The 22,745-nt window shown below is 34.0% G+C and overlaps 1 protein-coding gene across 3 annotated transcripts in view; it reads right to left on the reverse strand.

Annotated features, from left to right (window-relative positions):
- The window catches only part of SPART (spartin), a 39,504-nt gene that overhangs the window by 10,530 nt on the left and 6,229 nt on the right, over positions 1 to 22,745 (reverse strand). Inside the window, exons 2-9 of one of the 3 annotated variants that reach the window (XM_007495331.3) lie at positions 20,292 to 21,085; positions 17,962 to 18,159; positions 11,056 to 11,214; positions 7,138 to 7,261; positions 2,922 to 3,116; positions 2,018 to 2,176; positions 1,818 to 1,908; positions 278 to 320 (exon numbers count right to left, since the gene is read on the reverse strand). In XM_007495331.3, coding sequence (XP_007495393.1) covers positions 278 to 320; positions 1,818 to 1,908; positions 2,018 to 2,176; positions 2,922 to 3,116; positions 7,138 to 7,261; positions 11,056 to 11,214; positions 17,962 to 18,159; positions 20,292 to 21,083 — 1,761 coding nt within the window. In that variant the 5' untranslated portion in view covers positions 21,084 to 21,085. The remainder of the gene's footprint in view (positions 1 to 277; positions 321 to 1,817; positions 1,909 to 2,017; positions 2,177 to 2,921; positions 3,117 to 7,137; positions 7,262 to 11,055; positions 11,215 to 17,961; positions 18,160 to 20,291; positions 21,086 to 22,745) is intronic. The other 2 variants (XM_007495329.3, XM_007495330.3) reach the window with 2 other exon arrangements.

Raw genomic sequence — 22,745 nt, forward strand, 5'->3', positions numbered from 1 at the left:
CAACTTAAAGAAAATCTTAACTAAATTTATTAATCAATCAAATAGTACTACATTTCTTACAGAAAGGTATTTTTAGCTAAACTTATACTTCATGAAAATGTTTTTTTGCTAGCATGAAATCTTACTGAGTGGAAAAAATTGGCTGGCTCCATTCTTTGAAGGATTTAAGTGGAAAAAAAAGAAGCCTGACAGAGAAATTTAGAAGCTATAAAGAAGACTGAGGTGAATTATTTGACAGATAAGAGTATTGCAATTAACAGTGCCAGGTTTAAGTTACTTATTGTTTTTCATAGTTGCTGTAGATCTTCAAGTTCCTATATCTAAAATAAGAAAAAATATTACTGTAACTGAGAGTAAAGTAATTCATTCATTCTCTGAAAACTGCTAGTCATTGTTACAATTAATGAATTAATAGAGCTGAGTATACTAGACAAGAAGTAAAAAACATCAAAGCAACCAAATGATTAGCATCATAATCACAATAACATCATAAACCTGCATAATGGTTAAACACAGCCCTATACTATAATCAAAACTATAAAAGTACTGAAAGGTTCCTTTAATGTAGGTGACTTTTTTAGTCATGTCAAAAGTAAAAGGTTATCTTGACTGTTAGCTGAATAGAAAACCATCATTAAAAAGCCTATACTTTACTTTCTCTTTATGCAATTGTTTTAATGCTTATTTTTTTTGTTTTGCATTTCAAATTCTCTCCCTCTCTGTAGATCCTCCCCTACCCATTGAAAAGGGAAGTAGTGCAGTATGATACCCATTAAATACATAAAGTCATGCAAAACATATTTTCTGATTAGCCATACATGTATGGTTTTATAGTTACTACTGAATGTTTTTATTTTTTCATGAGGTGATGATGGTGCAGGGTTTAGGTGAGAGAAGAGAGCTAGCAATAGTGTAGTGCTTTCAAAAATAAAAAAGAGAAAATAAGATCAGGATAGGCTACCTATAGAATGTTGTACATAAACTGAACCCAGAAGAAAGCTACAAATTCTAAGAGGCAGAGATGAAGAAGGAGTGCATTCCAGATAGAGGAATAAGTCTATGCAAAGAGATGGAAGTAAGGTCTGGGGTACTAAATACATATAATAGCAATTAGGACAGCTGAGTTTGTAACATAGGGCATGAAGCGCAGGGATGTGAAGCAAGCTGGAACCAGATTGTGATGGTCTTTAAATGTCAAAATGAGGAGTTTATATTTTATGCCAGAGGCATCAGTAGGAAATCACTGTAAGTTCAGGGAAGGCTAAGGAAGGAAATGGGGTAATGATGGGGATGACACAGTCATACTTATTTCTTACTTTGACAATATTGATATTAGTGGAGCCCTCCCCCCCTTCCTTAAGTTAAAATTCCCCTGGTTGGGAGCTATTTTAAGGATGGGATTTGGTTATAATAATGATTGCTATAACTTTGAAATGACAATGATGGGGCAACATTTTGTGAGGTTGGTTTTATAATTCATGAAGGTAAAGTTAAAGATATTCAAATTACCAAATGATAGTTTTGGAAAGATCCTAGAGACCATCTAGGCCGACCTTCTTTTTTTACACATGAAGAAGCTAAGGCCCAGAAAAATTAAGGGAAAACACTTTATATAGTTTTCTTCCCATCAAAATAAGATATTAACCCCCAGGCCTCCACTGTTTGAAAAAGTAAATTATATTAGTAGAAAATAGGTCTACTTATGGTCTAATACTTAAGAAAAATAGCTGGAAAGTTACTTTAATTCAAGATTTTTATAAATGATAGAAAAGTTAACTGAATGCTTCTGTTATTGATAAAATAAAAATTAAACTTACTTGTGTTTAACTGTATGCACCGTTTCTGAAGTAACTTTTGTAGCTATGCATTTAGCTGCACATTCTAATCCTTGCCATATTGTAGAAAAACCTGAAAGAATTATTTTTAAATGAGTATGATTAGTCACAATTAAACAGACTGCTTTCCTAGCTTAATAAATACATTTTCTAGCTTAAATATAAATGCATCTCTTAGTTACCTTGAACACCACTTGCTGCTACAACCATGGCACCATCCAAAGTGGATTTCCCATCTTTGTCTTTTTTAAGAGACTCTGGAACAAATCTGCTACCATGTTTCTTGACATGTGGGGCTAATCCTTTTCCAACACAGTTTGCTATGGAACATACTCCTTCCACTAATGTGTACAAAATATTTAGAGACCACATTAAGAATTTGAAAACTAAACAATTATACATGGCTATACTTCCTACTTAAAAAATAAATGGTAAATAAATACTGATTATAATGAATATCATATAGTTTGAACTCTTGAAGTGTCAATTAATACTATTTATAACCTTGCTATTTTAATGCACTTTTATAGTTTTATTTAAGAACAATCATTCTCATTTTTCATTCCTATAGAACACCAGCAGGAGTTTAAGTGTTTCCAAAACATTAACTTATAAGCATACTATGAAATAACATTTCTTTGTGCTTAATAATTTAAAAATAAAATATAAAAAACATCATAACAAAAATGCCACAATGAATGTCCAAAAATGATTTTTACTAGGATTCCAGTAAAATAAAAGTCAAATAGAATATAAGCTCCTTGAGAGCAAGGATTATTTTTCATTTTCTCTCTGTGTCCCTGGGACCTGGCATTGGGTTATTGCAAATAAGTATTTATTGGACTAAAAAAAAAAATAGGTTGGAGGATTTTAGCTACATAACTATCAAAAGATATACACACTTAAAATAGCAAAGATAAGAAAATATTTTCAAGAGATAGATATGATACTCCCTATTTCCTCAATACCACTGTTTAAGTTGCTTCATTCCAAATGTTCATCAATGAAATCAACCACTGTGGAAATGCTTTTGAATGATGAAGATTTCTAAAATTGAAAAAAGAGAGATAAGAGAATAATAATTACCCAGGAATTGACTGACTTTCACTGCTCCTCCTGTGGCCTGCTTTGCTATATGAAGTCCCTTGGACACTGCTGGACTAACTTCCAGTGGCTTTTCCTCAGGTTCAATATGTTCTCGAAGTTTAGAAGCTCCTTTATGGATTGCCTTTCCAGTATATTCAGCTCCTTTAACTAAACCCCAACTCAGCCAGGATGCACCTTATAAAAAGGAAAGAAAAATATATTGTATGTATGTTAAAACTGTTCTAAAAAATGTGGCAAATAGCCCATATTGTTCAGTATCTACTAAAAAGCTGGAAAAGGAATAGGGTTATTATTATTTTTAACAGATCAAACTATAACAGAGAAGACAAATTTTCAAGGGTTATAGAAGTAAATTAATATCTATTTTATTTTTTATAATACCCCGCTAAGCCTACTGATCGGGAAAAGGTTAGGGACAGGGACTACCACACAAATAGAAAACAAAGACAGGTAGAGATTTAACTGGCAGAAAAATTAATGATTAAGGAGAAATAATTTTGAAAAAATTTTAACTAAATGAAAAGATAAAAACCAAAATGAAAACTAGATATTGTTTTGGGACCCAACTTGTTTCTAAGGGCAGAGTCATAAAAATATACTTCCTTCTTTTTTGGGCAGTTTGGAGGCTATTGGTGTGGAATGATGACAGTACATCAAAACTAACAAAAACATTCTCCACATTCAACAGCCTTCACATATCTTGGCAGAGAGGTTATGAACAGACAGGAATACAATAAGACACAAGTTTTCAGACATGACTAATGTGTGATTTTGTTTTGCTTAATTATGTGTCACAAGAGGGTTTTATAACTTAGGGAGAAGGAATACGGTGATAAAAGATTTTCAAAAGAGAAAGAAAAAAGTTCAATGAAACATTTTTAAAAGTCACAGAATGGAGCAGAATGAAGCTCAAAAGAATAGCTTCATTCTCAGTTTGTTCAAAAGAAAAAAAGTATGTTAAGTCCTCTCATTAATCCTCCATGATAAATTTGGTCATTTTAGATCTGTTTCTTTGATTTCTAAAATGAGTAGGTTGAATTAGCTAGGATCTCTTTCAGATCCAAATATCTAATACATATGAGCAAAACTTCCCTTCTCTGGAACCTTTATGCAATGAATCATTACAAATGGTAAGTTTCCAGATCTGAAAATATTAACCATTTAAATATAAAAAAAAAATTTTAACAGCTAAAAAAATGCAATATTTTCTAAAATATCACTTAGTTTCTGGCTTTCTTAAGCAGGCTAAACACACCATAAACTTTTACTCCTCTGCTTCTGATCATTAGTTATTAATAATAAATTATATTTATATAGCTCTTTAAGATCTTTGGGGAAGGTAGTTGGTACAGTGTTAAAGTACCAGGCCTGGCATTATGAAGACTTGAGTTTGAATCTGGCCTCAGATTCAATGATGACCCTGGGCAAGTCACTTAACCCTGTTTGCTTTAGTTCCTCCTCTGTTAAAATGAGCTAGAGAAGGAAATGGCAAACCAGTATCTTTGCAAAAAAAAACAACAACAAAAAAAATGGGGTCAAGAAGAGTTAGACTGAACTCAACAGCAAAAATTAAGATCATTATTTGTTAGCAAATGTTATATAGCATGTTTCTTAACATACTATGTACCTTCTGCCTTGTTAACAACTTATGCTAATTAACTGTCAAAAACCTATAAAACATATCATCAAACATCTAGATGGGGGGGGGGGAAGGAGGGGTCTTTGCCACAGGTTGGGTGTGGTGAAACTCCAGCTTTAATTTACCATAATTAAAGGTTGGATCTTCAGCTCAAAATTGAGGACACAGAAATTTCTTTATTTCTTACAGTTTAGTGATCCAATGGGAGTGAAGAAAGGATTCAGAAGACTGAGATCCCTTGAGGAAAAATTTTCTGGGGGCACTCAGGAGCTTTTCTCTTACAGGGGCTCTGTTTTCTGATTCTTTCTCATTAAAGATCCCAGCTGCTCTGAGATTAGATAGTCTAGTCTCTTAAAGGATTTTTTCCATGGGCTATGTTGTATTAAGTCTTGTCTTGTCAGTGTATATTTTTGTTACTATCCTTTTCTTTATAATTCCTAGTAAGTCAAGAGCAGGGATCAAGAAAAAGAGGCCCACAAGAATGAATGTATGTTTCTACCAGTTTAATTTGGTGAACTTGTGTCTTCACTGGAATTGGATAGATTTGTCTCCACCAAAATTTACATGGAAGTATTTTCTATTCCTTTTTAGAAGAGAAAATTTGTGTAGGAGGTCTGCTGGACTTTATCTAAGTATTGTATTTGTTATTCATGAACTCCAGAAATAATTTGCCTTTGAGGGAAGTTTAAAGTTGTTCATTTGATAAAATTGCCCAAGTATCTCAAAAGGAATCTGTAAATTTCACATGGTTCTTAAGTAAACTAGCTATTCAAAAAGATTAGGCAGGCAGCAAGGCCCAGAGACAGGAGGTCCCACTTTCAAATCTGGTCTCGGACACTTCCTAGCTGTGTGACCCTGGAAAAGTCATTTAACCCCCACTGCCTACCCCTTACTGCTCTTATGCCTTGGAACCAATACACAGTATTGATTCTAAGAGAGAAAGTAAGAATTTAAAAAAAGAAAAAAAAAGGATTAGCCTTTCACACACATACACACAAATCCACTGGGGGATCAGATTTTGATAATATAGAAATTAGAGTCAAATTTTGGTAACAACAGGTTATGTATATATTTTTAAAATAGCCTTCAAAAATTAAAAAAAAATACAAACTAGTTTTATGATACATACTGCTATAAAAATATCATATATAAACTTCTAAATAAGTATCTTAAAGAAAAAGGAGAAAACCTTAAAGAAATGTAGGTTACTGAATTAAGAGGCTTTCAATAAATTCTTGAGAGAGGAAGCAACTGTTGTGGTAACAAATTTCACTTAAAATAATTAAGCCGTTGGGAGGAGAGGAAGGAAAGAACATGAATCATGTAGACATGGAAAAAATATTCTAAATCAATTAAATAAAAATTTTCAAATAAAAAATAAGCCCTTAAAACATAATTAAGCCGGAAAGAAGAGCTGAGATCCCGGGCAGAATTATTTTAAATATCTTCCCCACCTGGACTACAAGCCTTGCAACTCCATTATCTTATTCAACTTATTTTATATGCCAAATGACAGAGCCTACATTAACAAGAAGACTTGGTTTTTAAGTCTGTGGCAAAGAAATAATCCTCTAAATAGTCCCTAAAAAAGAAAAAACCAAAAAGAAAATTCCGTTATATAAATTGCCCCCTTTGTCTCTATTGCAGGTACAGGCAAAATATCAAGCCAATTTAGGTGGGTTTTGGCTTAAAGTATCACTATCATGGTATTAAATCTTCTGTTTATCCTCTCAACTTATAAACAGAAGAAAACTAAAGTATACAGATAAAGTAATACAGAAAGCAAATTAATATAATAATAATTGATAACATTAATTAACTTCAGGCATCTTTGCACTTTAGTAGCCCATCCCCAGTGTCAACAAATTTCATCTTACTGTTTGTTTGTTTTTTTCCTAGACTCTGGGACTAAGCAAACAAATATAATCCCTTTTCCATGTGATAGGCCTTCAAAAGCTTAAGGGTAACTATCAAGTTCCCTCTAAATATTTTCTTCTACATGTCAAACATCACTAGTTCCTTCAGTCATCCTATGACAACATCTCTCATTTACTAATTACCCTCCTTTTGTCATATTCTAGCTCAATGCTGTCAAATTAAACCAAATATAAGGATTCCTGTGGGCATCCTACTGACTTAGAAAAACCACACAGTCACATTATCTATGTTCTAGTACATTTGATTTTGTTAATGAATTTCCAATTATATTGCAATCTGGTTCAGGATATTTGGGAGTATTGCAATCTGGTTCTTAGTGTCATGCAGGAAATAGCGTTTAAGCTAAGATTCAAAGGAAGTAAGGGAATCTACCAATAGTGTAGGCTTAGAAGAATACTAAATTGGAGTGAAAATAGATATCTTTAATATTAGAAAATAATTTTAGCTAGAATTTTTTATTATGTTTTTGTATGTTGATCCTTTATCATCCCATGAAGAAAGCTTTATGTTTCTGACAAATATCATTTAAAAGTAGTGCTTCTCTGGCACCCCCACATATTTTTCTAAATGATTGAGAAAAGGTAATTAAAATGTCCAAAAATAGCATTATCCTAGTACCTGATAAAATATTTTGAGATACTTTCTCACTCCACTCAGGTAATACTCTCACATTTTCTTCAGGAGCTGGTTGAAAGGGAACAACCTGACTCAGATTAATTTCTTCATTTGAAATATCTGAAACCTAAAGATAAGAAAATATTTGAAGAGAGGAAGTAATTAACCATATGAAAAATTGTTCAAGTTCTCTAATATTCAGAGAAATGCAAATCAAAAGCAATTCCTATATACCTTATACCAACATGATACTGTCAACGATAATAAGAAACACTAAATTCAATACTGTCAGACTATGAATATCATACAGTGAAAGTTGTAAAACCAATGTCTCAATTATTCTAATACTTGAGTTATATCCCAAAGTATCACTTATTAAAAAAGATTCATCTATATAAACCTATTTGTAGCAGCATTATTCATAATAAATCTTATTTACCTGGTTCAAATGAATGCAGAATATTTGAACAGGTATCACATTTAAACATGAATACATACAGTGCTATAATCAATAAATGTTATTAAGCATATATTATATGGCAGGCACCCTGTTAAGTGGTGGGAAGGTAAAGAAGATCTCAGTCCTCAAGAAGCTCACAATTTCTGGGAGAAGATAAGACACAGACAGAGAGGAAAAGCGCTGAGAGTACCTGGATGGGGCATGATAAAGTCCATTGGAGAAGAGGCCTCTGTAGGGAAGGGCCCAAAGGACAGGGAGTTTCAGGGTTGATGTGATTTTGCAGGATAATGACATTTATAAGCATCAAGCCACTATTTCTAAGTCCAGCTAGTGCCAAAATCTCAAACCAATGATATAATTAACAACTATAGATAAGAAGGCAAATTTGAAAGAGAAAAAATGTCACCAAGATATAAAGGTAACTATATGTTGTAGCTACTTTGTTCTTCTATTCACAGAAATAAGGATTTAACTGTAGGTCAATTAATTGTCTAAAGTAAAATTATTTTATAAAAACTTAAAAAAAAAAAGCCAAATTCTATGACTTTTAAATGAGCTCACACCTCATCACTTCCCTCAGCTGCTCTTCCAAAGGATCCATTTAAAACAAGGAGCCAGATACATAATTTCACAACTATCTGTGTGACTTTTTTTCAACTTTTATGACTTCTCCACTATGCCTACACAAAAGGCACCTTCCCCCTTCCACTTCTATTCCCCTTTCAGTGTTTTTGTGTGTCTTGTCTTCCCCATTAAATTGTGAGCTCCTTGAGGGTAGGAACTATTTTATTTTTTTTGCTATTTGTATCTCCAATGCTTACCGCAGTAATGCCTGGTCACAGGCATATAGTGGGTGCTTATTAATTTTTACTGACTGACCACTGATCTATCACACTTTGATCCTACCCTATTTTTAAAGCCACCATTAAAAATTAGTGGTTTATTTTCTAAAATTAAAGAGCTCAAAATATTTTGTAATTAGGTCATTACAGGGCAAACAAAACTGCAGTAACCAAGAACTTTACTTAGTTTCTTAGATATAACTAATAATAAGTCAAATGGCTTGCAAAACTTTGTGAATTACACTGAACTCATGCTAATCTATTTTAAAAGACTTGATTCTTAGGTTGAAGATAATTATGTAATTCAAGTCCTTTGGCACTTCTCTTTTCTTCAATGGATTTGTGATTTTATCAATATGGCAGCTTCCTCTACCACAAAAAGACTGTAATTCAGCCATCCTGGGTGATGCTTGTCCATGTCCTTTCACAAATGCTTAAGAGAACATCTACCTAATGAATTAAAGTCTGTTCGGTGGTTCTTTTATATTTTTTGGATAAATATGAAAAACTTAATGTTGATTCTCATTCTAACTCCATTATTTGTTATCCATTCCTATCTTGGTTCCTTGATGACTGTCTCATGTTATCTCTAAAAAGCAATTCATTATTGATAATATGCTGCAACTTCCTTAAATCCTTCATATATTTCTTCACTACCCGTTGGATCATCTGTAATTTTGTGGAATTCATGGTGTTTCCTGAGCCTGAATCATATAGTACTATCAATTGGATAAATGCAGTTTTGACTGACCTCAATTATACAAAGGAAGATATCAAATAATAGCAAAACTCATGGTAAGGTTGTTGTTGTTTAGTCATTTTTCAGTTGTGTTTAACTCTTTGTGAGCCCTTTTGGAGATTTCAAAGATACTAGAGTGGTTTGCCATTTCCTTCTCTAGATCTTTTTATAGATAAGGAAATTGAAAAAAATAAGGTTAAGTGACTTGCCCAGGATCACATAGTAAATATCTGAGGTTATATCTGAACTCAGACCTTCCTGATTCTGTGTACCACCCAATTGCCTAAAATTAACTGTTCAGTCATTTTCAGTTGGGCCCAACTCTTCATGATCTCATTTAGTTTTCTTTCAAAAATTCTAGAGTACTTTGCTATTCCTTTTCTAGCTTATTTTACAGATAAGAAAATTGAGGCAAACAGGTTTAGTGACTTGCCCAGAGTCATAGAGTTAATAAAATGTGTGCATGAAGCCAGATTTGAATTCAGAAAGATGAGTTTTCCTGACTCCAGATCTGTACTTTATCCTTTGTACCATCTAGCTGCCCTTCATGGTAAATACATTGGACAGTATCAATGATCACTTGATAAAGGTTAATATATATAACACCTTCTTTTATACCCACAAGAAAGTGGTTATATTATAATCATTTGCAATTACTTTTTGTGTTGATTTTAAGAGTAATTTCTGGTTTTAAAAATGTGTGAAAACAAGTATTCTTAAGATTAATGTTAAATAAATTATAGAAAAGTTATCCTTAATGAGCAAAAAATAGGGCCATGGGGGAAATAGAAAGGGATTGTGTGCTGCTCCCTCCATAATGAACATTTTTTTGTATATTAAATTGGATGACAAATTGTCTTACCTAGAACTTTAACTGGTGTATTTTACTAGACAAAGATATTTTAATAAAACCCTTATTCCTATTAAAAAAAGATTAATGTTGGAAAGATATGTTGTATTTTGGGATCATCCTGGGAATGCCAAAGGCCTACATGCTTATTTTCAAAAAAAATATTCTAACCTAGTCTTCTCTTACTTGACTCTGGGTCCAATTCATTGTCATTCTTCATTACCTGTCCATTGGTATGTATGCTGGTGGGTTATTTTAATGATATATTCATCATTTCATCATATGAAAAATACATTCTTCTTGACTTTTCCTAGATGGATTTCTAGGCAACTCACTTTTAAAGGAGGCTTTATGGTACAGATTGGACAAGATGGCCAATAAGGTCTATTCCCACTCTCATATTCTATAATTCTGTGTTTGAGAATGATTTTACTGACACAATCCATAAACAGATGAATCTAGGCCTCAGATTCATGAACTCTAAAATTTTTTTTCAAAACTATTTCAATATAATTGGTATCCTTTTTTTCATTTTTTTTTAGACTTTTAAGTTGTCAACCAGAAGGCTCCAGAAGACACTCTCACTACAAAACATTACTAGAAAAGCTAGTTTTGAACACTCTGCAGCTTGGTAATTATTTAAAACTATAGCTCACAAACTCTCACTGTGGTGTTTACTTTTACTAGGAAGCTGGAAGCCTTATTAGTTCATACAAAAAGACATAATCAAACATGTTTAATTAACAACACAAACAGCCAAGGCAGGGTTTACACTCAGAGAAGACATGTGATGTGCTATGACTGATCACATATGGAAGGCATCCATGTAGGGGATGGTTATGGTCAAAGAAACTGATATTTCAAGACTGCTGATAGCCTCTGGCCATGTCATCATATTTCCCTCTGCTTCAGTCTGCTGGGCATATTCATAATATTCATACTCTTCCATATTCATATTTCATAATTCAAACTAACCTTTTCTTAAAAATTTTTCTACAGCAGACCAATCCTAATCCTTTAACTTACTTACTTTTGTCCCACTTCCTCCTTTCTGGTGACCATCCTTAATGCCCTGGTCAGAAGGGTCCAATTTCCTCAAATTCTGGCTAGGCTGTTCCTTCATTTGAACAAAGGGTATTTTCATTCCTCCAGGGATTTGTATTTCTTCTCTGTTTTCCCTGCTGCTGGCCTGAAGAATAAAGGATCAAACTTACTATGAACTAGCATGTATTTTCTTAGTTGGCTTCTTGAGCTATATTTGTGTTACTCTTGTCAAAAATACCAGATAACAGGTATCACAGACTCGTGTTCCTTTTGTTTTCCTTCCATCTGGTTTTGCTCCATTCAGCACTCTCTGATGTTTTATTGTAAAGTTTTGTGATCTTAAGTTCTCAAACGCTTAGTCAGGGTATGTAAACTTGGACAAATCTTTAAAGTATATCATTCACCTTAGGATAGACATACATCTGAGTGTCTACTATGATATGCTTAAGAGGACAAATGCATTCATTTAGAGTATGCTACCTTTTTTCATTTTTTTTCAATTTAATGGCAACATACAAAGAATACTATATACTATATGCTATATATCAGATGGGTTTGTTACATCTACTTACATTGCTTAACCCCCTTTATTTTCAAATTGACAGTTGCATTTTGCTATATTCTGGATAGATGAAGTAGAACTTTTAATTTTCAATTTTGGACAGCTCTAATTTTGGGGAAATATTTTCACATAAACCTATGTCAAGGAAATAATGTGCCATTTTCTCAAAATATGTGAAAGCTATTGAAATACAGACTCATATAAGTATTTAGAATTCTTTAATGGTTACCTGAAATTTACTCAAATAACTAAAAAGTATTGTTATTAGCCATATAACATCTACTTAACTCTTAATGTTTCTGCTTCTATTGTCAGAGCTGGCATAAGGAATTTGTATAGATATAACTTCTTTGTTTAATTGTTTATAATGAAGTTTTGAACCTTTACTGTAACATATGCCATTTAATTTTTCACACTCGCCTGCCATGGAAAATGTGATTTTTCTGGCATTAAAATATATGTTAGAACCTATAAGGAACACGTGCTTTGTTCTATCTCCCTGTGTGTTGCTAATTTGGTTTTGCCTACCAATGGATTCAATGGTCTCCTTACCATTCAACCAACAAATGAGAATTTATTGAATAGTTACTATTCATCTAGTTAGAGGATATTCATAGTCCAAGGCACAGAAATATATTAATTGGGAATACGAGTCTGCTTAATTAGACAATTTCAGTCTAGTTAAGGTGTAAGAGTAGGAAGTAGTCAGAATGCAACCTGGTAAAAGGCAATTCAGTGGAGTCCTCATTCTTTGGTTGTTACTATCAGGAATAAAGAGGAAGGGGAAAAAAATCCCTTTAGGAATATTGCCTGATAAATAGATCCCTATTGGAGATTATTACAGAGAAGAAATCAATTATGGTAGTGATAAGTCTTTTGGAAGACTAAAAAAGAACAGTCCTGGATAAGAATCAATTCTTTTGTTCCTTTGCCACCTCAACATGCCCTTTTTCTTCCTTCTCTAATATCAGAAATATGTGGCTATCACTAAGCAGCAACCATCCCTTTTGTTTATCTTTATGTTAATAGGTCATTTATATAAACAATAACACCAATAAATACACACACACACACACACACACACACACACACACACACACACACACACACACATCCAGCACACACACACATAGTGTGTCCCAAAAGTCTTAGTGTAGTTTTAAGCCAGGTTTGTAAGGAAAGTAGTCATCTAACAATGACTGGTCTATGAAACATGAAACTAAAACTCACAGAGAAGTGAGTTACCCACATTGGTATAGTCATTATTAAATAATGAAACTAGCAAAGAACTGGCAGCTGTGGATGTCCATTAACTGAAGAATGGCTGAACAAATTATGGTATACAAATGTCTGGTGTATTACTGTACTTTGAGAAATGATCAAAGAAGTAGAGTTCAGAGAAATCTAGATTTGTATGAACTGATGCAAAAAAAATTAATAGAACTACCATCATGGTTTAAGTTTCATGTCAAAGTTTAATGATTTTGGTTATAGTTCTGAATTGTTTTGCAATATAACTGTCTCAATCCAAGATGCTATCAAAGCCCATTTATACAATAACTGCAATATTAAAAAGGATAATGCTTCCTACCTCTTGGCAAAGAAGTATTAGAGTAAAGGTGCTGAATGAAATATATTTGCTGTGGTCCATGTGTGGAATTGTTTTTGTATGACTAGCAGGTGTATAAATGGATATTTTGAATCTTAGACCTCATTCCCCAGAAGTCCTTGGTATTTCCCAGAATTCCCTATAAATCTCTCCTGTGTCTCCATGTTGGCGAGATCATGTTATTGGTATTTAACCGGCAGTAACGCCTCCCACATCCTCTCTTCCTTTGCAATGATGCAGCAAGTATGGTGGTAAACTAAGCATGGGGATTTTAAATGGCTAACCAGCCATGGGCACGTGGTTTTTTATTTTGTATCTTCTTTATTCCTTGATTCCTAAAGATCCTTAATAAACCTCATAAAATATAATATTTTTATTATTAGAGACATAAATTTAATTTTTACACAGGTCTCACAGGACTGAGTAATGGGTATGACAGTGTTTTAAAAAAAGAAAGGAGGGGGCAGCTGGGTAGCTCAGTGGATTGAGAGCTAGCCCTAGAGATGGGAGGTCCTAGGTTCAAATCTGGCCTCAGACACTTCCCAGCTGTGTGACCCTAGGCAAGTCACTTGACCCCCATTGCCTAGCCCTTACCACTCTTCTGCCTTGGAGCCAATACACAGTATTGACTCCAAGAAGGAAGGTAAGGGTTTAAAAAAAAAGAAAAGAAAAGAAAAGAAAAGAAAGGAAAGGAAAGGAAAGGAAAGGAAAGGATGTCAATGAAACATTTTAAAAATACACAGAAGGATGTTCTTACTGGATGCATAGAGTTAGGAAAATAAGATAACTCTGAAGTTATGAACCTGGTTGACTGGAAGAATGGTAGTGTCTTCAACAAAAAATAGGGAAGTTTGGAAGTTAGGTTTGAAGAGAGGAGATAATGGATTCAGGTTTAGATATGTTGAGTTTGAGATGTTCAACAGGTAGTTGTTGACATGGAATTGAAACTCAAGGGGAAACTTAAAGCTGGACATATAGATAGACCTGAAAGTTATCTGCAGAAAGATAATAAAATTCATTGGAACTGATGAGGTCATCATGTGCGTGGTTATATAGAGAACAGAAGAGGTCTAGGGGCAGAGCCTTGAGGTTGCCTCACAAACAGTGGATATTACATGGATGATGAGCTAGCAAAGGAAATTTTATTTTTATTATTTAATTATCCAAGACATCTCTTTTTATCTCCCTCACAGTTAAGCAATTAATTAAAATCCTCCTTTCTCTTCTTTCCTTCACTTGTTTTTTTTTAATTTCATGAATTATCTAAAAAAAAGATTTCTTTATTCTTCTGATTCTCTTGCCCTTCTGTTTGTTTTAAAAATTTATTCTTTAATTCCTTATCTTTATACTTATTTATTACTTATTTAGAGTCTTTGTGTTCCTTATGGAAAGAAAAATTCCAAAGTCAGTACCAAATTTGAGGTCTGTCTTTTAAAACCACTTTTATGTTACTGTTTCATAGATATTATCTCTTCTTGCCATTTTTTTTCTTTTGTGTCTCACTCTTAGAAGAACTTTGAGAAGTAGTAGGCTAGAAGTATTATCCAGTGGTAGAAATCTGCCTGAGTCTCTGATAGCATAGTCCACTTCTACTGCTAGTCTTCCTCAACTTCATTTTCTGTCCTAAACACAATGGAATCTCCACATTAGCCCACTGCTCTCCTCCCTTCGGGATCCTGGTTGTGTCCATGAGCTCTGATTTCTCATCTTCTAAGACATGACATTACCTATGAAAGTGTTACAACCTCTCTAAGGCAGCACTCTATGAGCACTAAATTACTGTAGGTTCTACCCATTGTCAGAAAAAGGAACTGTGGAGAGGTCAGACAGGAGAAGAACCAGGAGAAATTATTAGATTCAGGAAAACCCAGAAAGGAGAGAATATCCAAAAGAGGACTGTCAAAATTGTAAAATGCAGATTAATAATGAGGACTAAGAAAAGACCATCAGCTATAACCATTAAAAGATTGTCAGTAAGTCTGGAGAGAATAGCTTCAGTTAAAGAGGTTGGAATCTAAACTACAGAGGTTTGAGAAGAAAGGCATAGAAGCACCAAGGGATGATATCTTTTTCAAGGAGTTTTGGCTGAAAAGGGGAGGAGAGATTCAATAACAGCATGAAGAGATAGTAGGGTGCAGTAAATGCTTTTTTAAAGCTGAGGAAAACTTAGGCATGGTTATGGCGGGGAAGTCTTCTCTACAAGGAGAAGTTTGAGGGACCTCAATCCAGATATGCGCTGCTTTGGGGTGCTCAACAAGATGGAGTCTGCCAATGGGCTTACTCTAGATATAAATAAACGAGACTGAATTCGCTATCTGACTGCTTGTTTGATTTAATTGTTGATTGGGGCAAAGGGTCGAGGTTAGAGGGGTTCAGGTTGCCCTAAATCTTTCTAAATAAAATTAATTACTGAAGTACAAGGTTTTCTCATACCCAGGGGAAAGGTAGAATAGGGGAGAGCACTGTTCACTGATTTGAGTCCAGTATCTTATTGGTTCATGGAAATGAAAGCCTTTGAAGAAATTGGGTTTCTTGCAGGAACCAACAATGTTTAAACAGGAACACTCAATATTAGATTTCTGTCAGTGACAAATCTCCATAGGTGTCTTGAATGGCCCTGAGAAATAGCTCCTCCTTTCACTCCCTTCTGTGTCTCAGCCCTCAAGACCCCGTTCCTCAGGAGAATTTCCCAGAAGTCCTTGTCATTCTTGTCTCATGCAACTGTCAATCCTCAACATTCTATTCACTCCCAATGGTTCTCTTTCCTACTCCCCATCATTACAGTATCAAGGATGGAGCCAGTTGATAGGAAGAAGCCAAAGGGAGAAATTGAAGATGAGAAAGTGAAGGTGAAGAACATGACAAGAAGATGAGAGTGAGAGAGTTGAAAAAACCAGTAGGAGATGGGGTCAAGGGCCCATTTAGAGGGGTTGACAAGAAGGATCATCTCACTATCAAGACTTGGAAAGAAGGAGAGACTAGAGAATGCTGCTAAGGCATTTTGAGATGAAGAGAAGCAGAGATGATCAATTTCAGCATTGATGACATCACTGAAACACTAATCTACTTCCAAATCTGTGATATGTATGGTAAGGGCCAGGAATGGAAGAGAATTGTAGTCCTTAAAAGAAGGCACATTTTTCATGGAAGAATAGACATTCTACATACGCTACATTCTAACAAAACATCAGTAGAGGAATAATGTATTAAAAAGTAATAGCAGAGGTACTTTTATGGGATGTTGTTGCTGGGTTCCATTTACTCATATGACTAGGAGAGGAATGCACTGGAGAAGCAGACTGATTTGTAAGTCCCTAGATGAACCTTAGAAATCATCTAGTCTAATTCCTTCATTTACAAAAAAAGAAACTGGGGCCCAGAGAAGTTTATATACATTATAATTGTTATTTATCTACCACACTTTTTTGGGGGTGGCATATATTTATTCTGTGTATACATGTACATGTCTCTTTTGAAAGATAAAAGCTTTTTTACGAGAAGAGATTTTTTTCTTTTTTTGTTTTTGTATTCTAGAGCCTTTGAAAGTTACTGGCATAGTAAGTGATTAATCAATGTGTATTAATAGACATAATCATATTTCAATTTCCCCATTAAGGCAGCAGAGGAAATGAGGAAAATAACTCAGGGGAGGAAATATAATTCAAAATGTTTATTATTAAAAATCAGTTTTAATTTTCCTATTTTTGATCTCTAAATTCTATGACTGTATTAAAAACAGTCCTCCATAACCAATACCTTTTTCTTCTGTTGGCAGAAATCTGGATAGGAAACACATTTCATTTGAAGTCAGAATACTTGGTTTGAATCTCTGCTCTGCTACATTAGTTAGACAAGTCACTTAACCATCCAGTCCATTTCCTTCTCTGTAAGAGATTGCCTAGATGACCTTTAAGATCTCTTCTAGCTCTAACTTTGTGACTGCATGATCCACTCCAAGTTTCTACCTATGTTAGTAAATAACTGTCCTATTAAATCAACTAACCTCACTTTTTTTAACATCTGGACCCACTACCATACTATGTCAAATAAGAGAACCTGAGCAGGATTGGAGTCTTTGTGTGTAGTCATTTTTTAGGTCAAAAGTTTTCAGATATAAACAGAAAATAAAATTGAATTGCCTTCTCAAATCTTATGTTTGACTTTCCATTCTTATGACACAAGAGCATATTGTGTTTTATACCAGAATATTTTATGGTAACATATTTTTTTAATTTGGAAAATGCTGTTATGGAGTTAATAGATGTTATTAAGGAAACCTATAAAATAGAAAATATTGAGTTAAAATAATGATTGCTTTATCAAATGCATTTGGATTAACTTCTGAACTCAACAAACCATTTTTATTAATTGTAGTGCTTTTAAAGTCTTGAATCAGGGGCCTCAGACACTTCCCAGCAGTGTGACCCTGGGCAAGTCACTTAACCCCCATTGCCTAGCCTTTACCACTCTTCTGCTTTGGAATCAATACACAGTATTGATTCCAAGACAGAAGGTAAGGGTTTAAAAAAAAAAAAGTCTTGAATCTATTCTTTCTTTAACCCCTAGGGATGTTTCTGCATACTGATTTTACTATGCCTACCAAAAAAAAATCCACCTTCTCTAACAGGAAGTATTTGGGAAAAGTTGGAATTGTTAAAAATATAAATGAGAAGTAACAGAAACTGTGATAATATACATACTGAAATTGTTACACAGGTTACCTGAAATCGAAGGTCAGACATTTGTTTCAACAGGTCCTCAAAGAGCTCTCGATCTTCTTTTGGTAGTTCAGAAGACAAGACTACACCCACACAGGATCCTGACATTTGTAACTCTGTGCCTGGGAACATATAGACTCCAGTACTACAGCTTAGTACCGGAGACTGATTAGGCATCAGAGGATACACCCAATCACAAACCTAAAAATTTTTAAACAATAGTTCTATTAATAGGACTAATATTTACTTAAATTTTCTTATCTATAACAGAATAACATAAGAAACAATAAAATAATAGAAAATTAACATTTCAAAGACATACTGTAGATAGCTTAAGACCTATCAAATTCAACAATGAAGATAAAATTTTAATTTGTTAGAATAACTACAATGAACGGCTATTTAGTAAAAAGTTATAATATATGTACTTTTAGTCAATGTTGGGAAGTCAGATTTAACTAACAAGGAAATTAGCTTTAAAATAAGCAATATTCCAGCAAGTTAACTTTTTATTATAAAAACCAGTCATCTCTTTGGGTAAAGCATAAATCTGGAAGCAAGACAGGTTACCAATCATCTATTGGTTCTGTGGCATGATAACCTCATGTGGCCTAGTTTAATGGCTGAAACTTGGAGCTAGAACCTATGTCATAGTTATGAAATCACAGCTCAAATTAAAAGTGTGAATTCACTATTGAATAGTTATTACTATCAAGTATCCAAAGATTTTGCAAACTTCATTCCTAAAATTACATATCTTCTTAAAAAGTAGGAAAAAAAAGGCATTAAGTTACTCTACAAATTATTCCATTTTCTTTTATATTTCTATGGATATACAATCTTTTAGGATAAACTTTCCAGAATTAAAATTTTAAATATTTAATAATAGAAATATCTTCTATGAGTAAAGCTTATATGAAAAGCACTGAAAAATTCTTAATAGGATCCTATTGTGTCCACAAACCAAATTCACACCAGAAGTCAAGATCTCAAGCAGAAGAAAAGCAATCACTTTACAACAGGAAGAAATAACTTTTAGAGTTTTTGAGGTACAAGAAATTAATCAGAGCTCTAACATTCAACTTCTGAATTGGGAATGGGATATAAGAGAAAACTAATTACATCCCTTTCAATTCTATTTTTCCACAAATACATGAACATATTTCCTTTTAAAAAATGAAGTTTGTGGCACATTTTTAGTTTAGAAATACCAAAGGAAGGATTAAAAAAGAGCTCATAAGATGTCCAGGCAAATAAACAGAGATACCCCCCATGTCAGGAACTTAAATTTTTAATAGAATAATTAATTCTTAGAATTCAGGCTCATGTAATTAGGTATATAATATTCCCAAGATGATACTGCTTCACTCTCATTGTGTACGGACATCTTGTTTTTCTTCAAAGCAGATACCTGAAAATTGGTTCTCCTACTATTTTACAATGCTGAGGGTTTAAGGATGGGGAAAAAGTGTTTTAGACATCCATCTTTCTCTTCTATCCCAGAATTCAAATGCATTATTTCAAATGAAACATTTACTAAGTGTAGGGTCCTGGAGCTACAAAAACAAACCCCAACAACAAAAGAAAATCTTTGCCTTCATCCTTTTAAATACCTCTTCATTGAGGCAATCTCTCCCACATTCAGTAATTATCTTAGTTTTAGCTATTCTTTTATTTAGTATATTTCTAGCTGTTAATTTCTTTAATTACGTTCTATTATAGCTTGAGTATATGGGTACATTCATAGTTTATGAATATCAATCCTTCAACTAACTGATGATGTTAAAATTCTATTTAGTCTCACTGAGTTTCTTTATAGAAAGATGTGGACATATTTCTTAAGATCAATAATGAGTTTTATAGAAAAAGCAGAACCACACATTGACTTCAAGTATGTAAAGGAAGAAAACAACACACAGCAGCAAAAGTTATGATAAGTAGAATAGACATTAGTGATGTCTAGTTCAATTAATAACATGGTCTTCCTTTATCAGAAAATTTAAGTTGCATGGACACTTAATTGGAACCACTTTTTTTATTCAATGTCTAGCACCAATTAAGTGCTTAATAAATGTTTAATGACTGACTGATTGGCAGCTTTATTTCTTCTAGCATGAATGGACATAAAAAAAAAAATCCTCAAACCAAAACCAAATACATCACTTACTTATCCTAACTCTATAAAGCTTCATGTGGTAGAGCTCAAAGGAATTAGAACTTCTAAAGTACTTTCTCTGATTGTTAGGTTAGCCACATTATGAAACATAAGCAAAAAAACAAAGGATAATATTGTGCCAAGCAGGTTTCCATTTTAAAGTTTTTCCATTTGTTACCTGAAGAAATCCCTGGGGGTGATTTTGAGCAGCTTCACTGGCAGTGTCCAAAAACTTCACAATTCTAAGATATCCAGGATATGAAGGTGCACTAACTTCCCCTGCTGGAGTTACAAAGAAAATCTGCACTCCACTGGGTATTAAAATTAACTCTTCTACATCTACTCCTAGAGTTTCAAGAGGAGGAGGCTGAGTAGAAATCGCATAATAGTCTTCACCAACCGATGAAAATTCCCCAGATTCTGTTCCATAGGACAGAGTATAGTGCCCATCTCTAGCACAAGGTGTATAAGCAGGAGGGGCTCCCAAAGATGCAGGAATAACCACAGAATCCTGCCTTCTGCTTGTGGAGGGAGTGTTCTCAATTGCTGTTTGTTCGGATAATAAAGACAAAGAGGGAGGCAGAGAAGGCCTTTCTGGTTTTCCATCAGTGGTCAACACAGAATGTAATTTGGATTCTTCTGAAAGACTATTCAGATTAGAAGGGGAAGGATTTTGCTCCAGGATTCCCAGCCTGGTATTGACATTTTGCAATGTTTCTTTCATCTTCTGTTGCATCTGTCTAGCAGATTCCCACTCAGAACCTGTGCATTCAGGCCCAGATGATGAAATGCTGACTCCTTGGAGCAGGTATTTTCTTCCTTGACTGTAATAATCCTTTGCTTCTTCCTTTTGCCCCAATTCATCTGCATTCAGTCCTTTATTAACAAAAACAAAGGCCTGCTTATAAGTTTCTTTTATGATTTTAATATCTTCAGGTTCTTCACTGTATGGTTCTTGCTCTCGTTCCATCACTGCAAAACAAGAAATGCTGTTATGACAACACAGCTGAATGAGCTGCATACAACATGTATCTTTTTATTAATTGATAACTAGAATACATTTGCTGGTTTTACTAGGGTACACTCTCACTACTGGGGACTACAGCTAAGCGTTTTATTGCTGATTTTAAATCCCTCCTTACCTAATAGAAGAAATAAAATAAATAATTTCTGACCTATACTTTTTGAAAATAAGATTTCTTTTTAGTAGAGTTTATAAACCTATATGCTCAATCAGTCAATAATGTGAGTACCATGGGCCAGAAAGAGTGCTAAGCACTAAGGATACAAAGAAAGGTAGAAGTACAAGTTTCTGCTCTCAAGGAATTCAGTCTAATGTGAGAGAAAACATGCAAACAACTATGTACAATCAAGTTATATAAAAGCTACCTGGGAAATAATCAATAGTGTGTTATAAGATTAGGCCTAGTAGTCTTCAGTTCACCATGACAGTCTTCCCTTAAAGGAGACCATAGCTTATAGAATCTCAGCATGGAAGCCACTGTTATAAGATTAGACCTGATGTCTGATGATCTCCTCTTAAAGGAGACTGTGTAAGTTTAAAGAACACATTCATGGGGAAATGGTGACAGTATTTTTTGAGGTTAATATAGCTGTGCACCCCAAATAATATTTTGTCTACCACCAGCTTATTTTCTCCTTGATAGCCACCAAAATAGTTTGTTAATATAGCTGTGCACCCCAAATAATATTTTGTCTACCACCAGCTTATTTTCTCCTTGATAGCCACCAAAATAGTTTTCCTTGACCACTGAGAAGCAAATGGGTCACACAAAATTAGAATTTAAAAATCTTATTCTCAGAAGGACACCTCCTGACTCTAGGGAACACACTTTTTTACTGGAGCATGCTCTTCTCATTGAATGAATCTATGCTCCCCAATGCCATTTGGCTTTTATGTGAGTTTTATTCTTATGTTGGTGTATATGTCTAAGTTATACATTAGGTCCACTGCACCTTTCCCTTCCACCCTGCTTGGCTGAAAGCTTTCCAGTGAACCCATTTCCATTGTTTTACATGTTATTCTCAGCATCTCAACTCACTAAGGATTTGATTTCCTCAAACATCTCTGGCTGGGTCAAAGGCATCTCCTTAAACTAAAACTAGATACCCAGAGAAGGACTTCACTTACTAATAGTAATATCTACAAGCATGACTTTGTTGTTGAAATTGTTGAAACAACTTTGTTGTTGAAAGTTGTAGAAATCATGGGGGAACCTTACATCTTCCCAGGAAGTACTCCCTTATGCCAGAAGACTATCTTTAAACAAAGGAGAAGAGGGAAATCAGGAAAGGATTCCTGTGGAAAGTGAAATTTTAACTAGAACTTGAAGGAAGCCAAGAAGTGGAAATGAGGAGAGATAGCATTCCAGACAGGGAAAGTGCTTATCTGCCCTAGTGTCTATGCTAATCCTAATATCTCACTAAATGAAGATGAATAATATTAAATACATTATAAGCAAAAAGTAAGAGAAAATAACAAAGATAAAAAATAAGGACAAAATAAAACTTCAAAAAGAAAACTGCCTCACTTTATTTTCTAGTACATCTTAGGCTACTATATACCTGCTTTAAAGGTTTCTTGAGAAGAAAGCATTCAAAATTATTTCTT

Source organism: Monodelphis domestica, chromosome 4, assembly GCF_027887165.1.
Source record: "Monodelphis domestica isolate mMonDom1 chromosome 4, mMonDom1.pri, whole genome shotgun sequence".
Lineage (NCBI taxonomy): Eukaryota > Metazoa > Chordata > Mammalia > Didelphimorphia > Didelphidae > Monodelphis > Monodelphis domestica.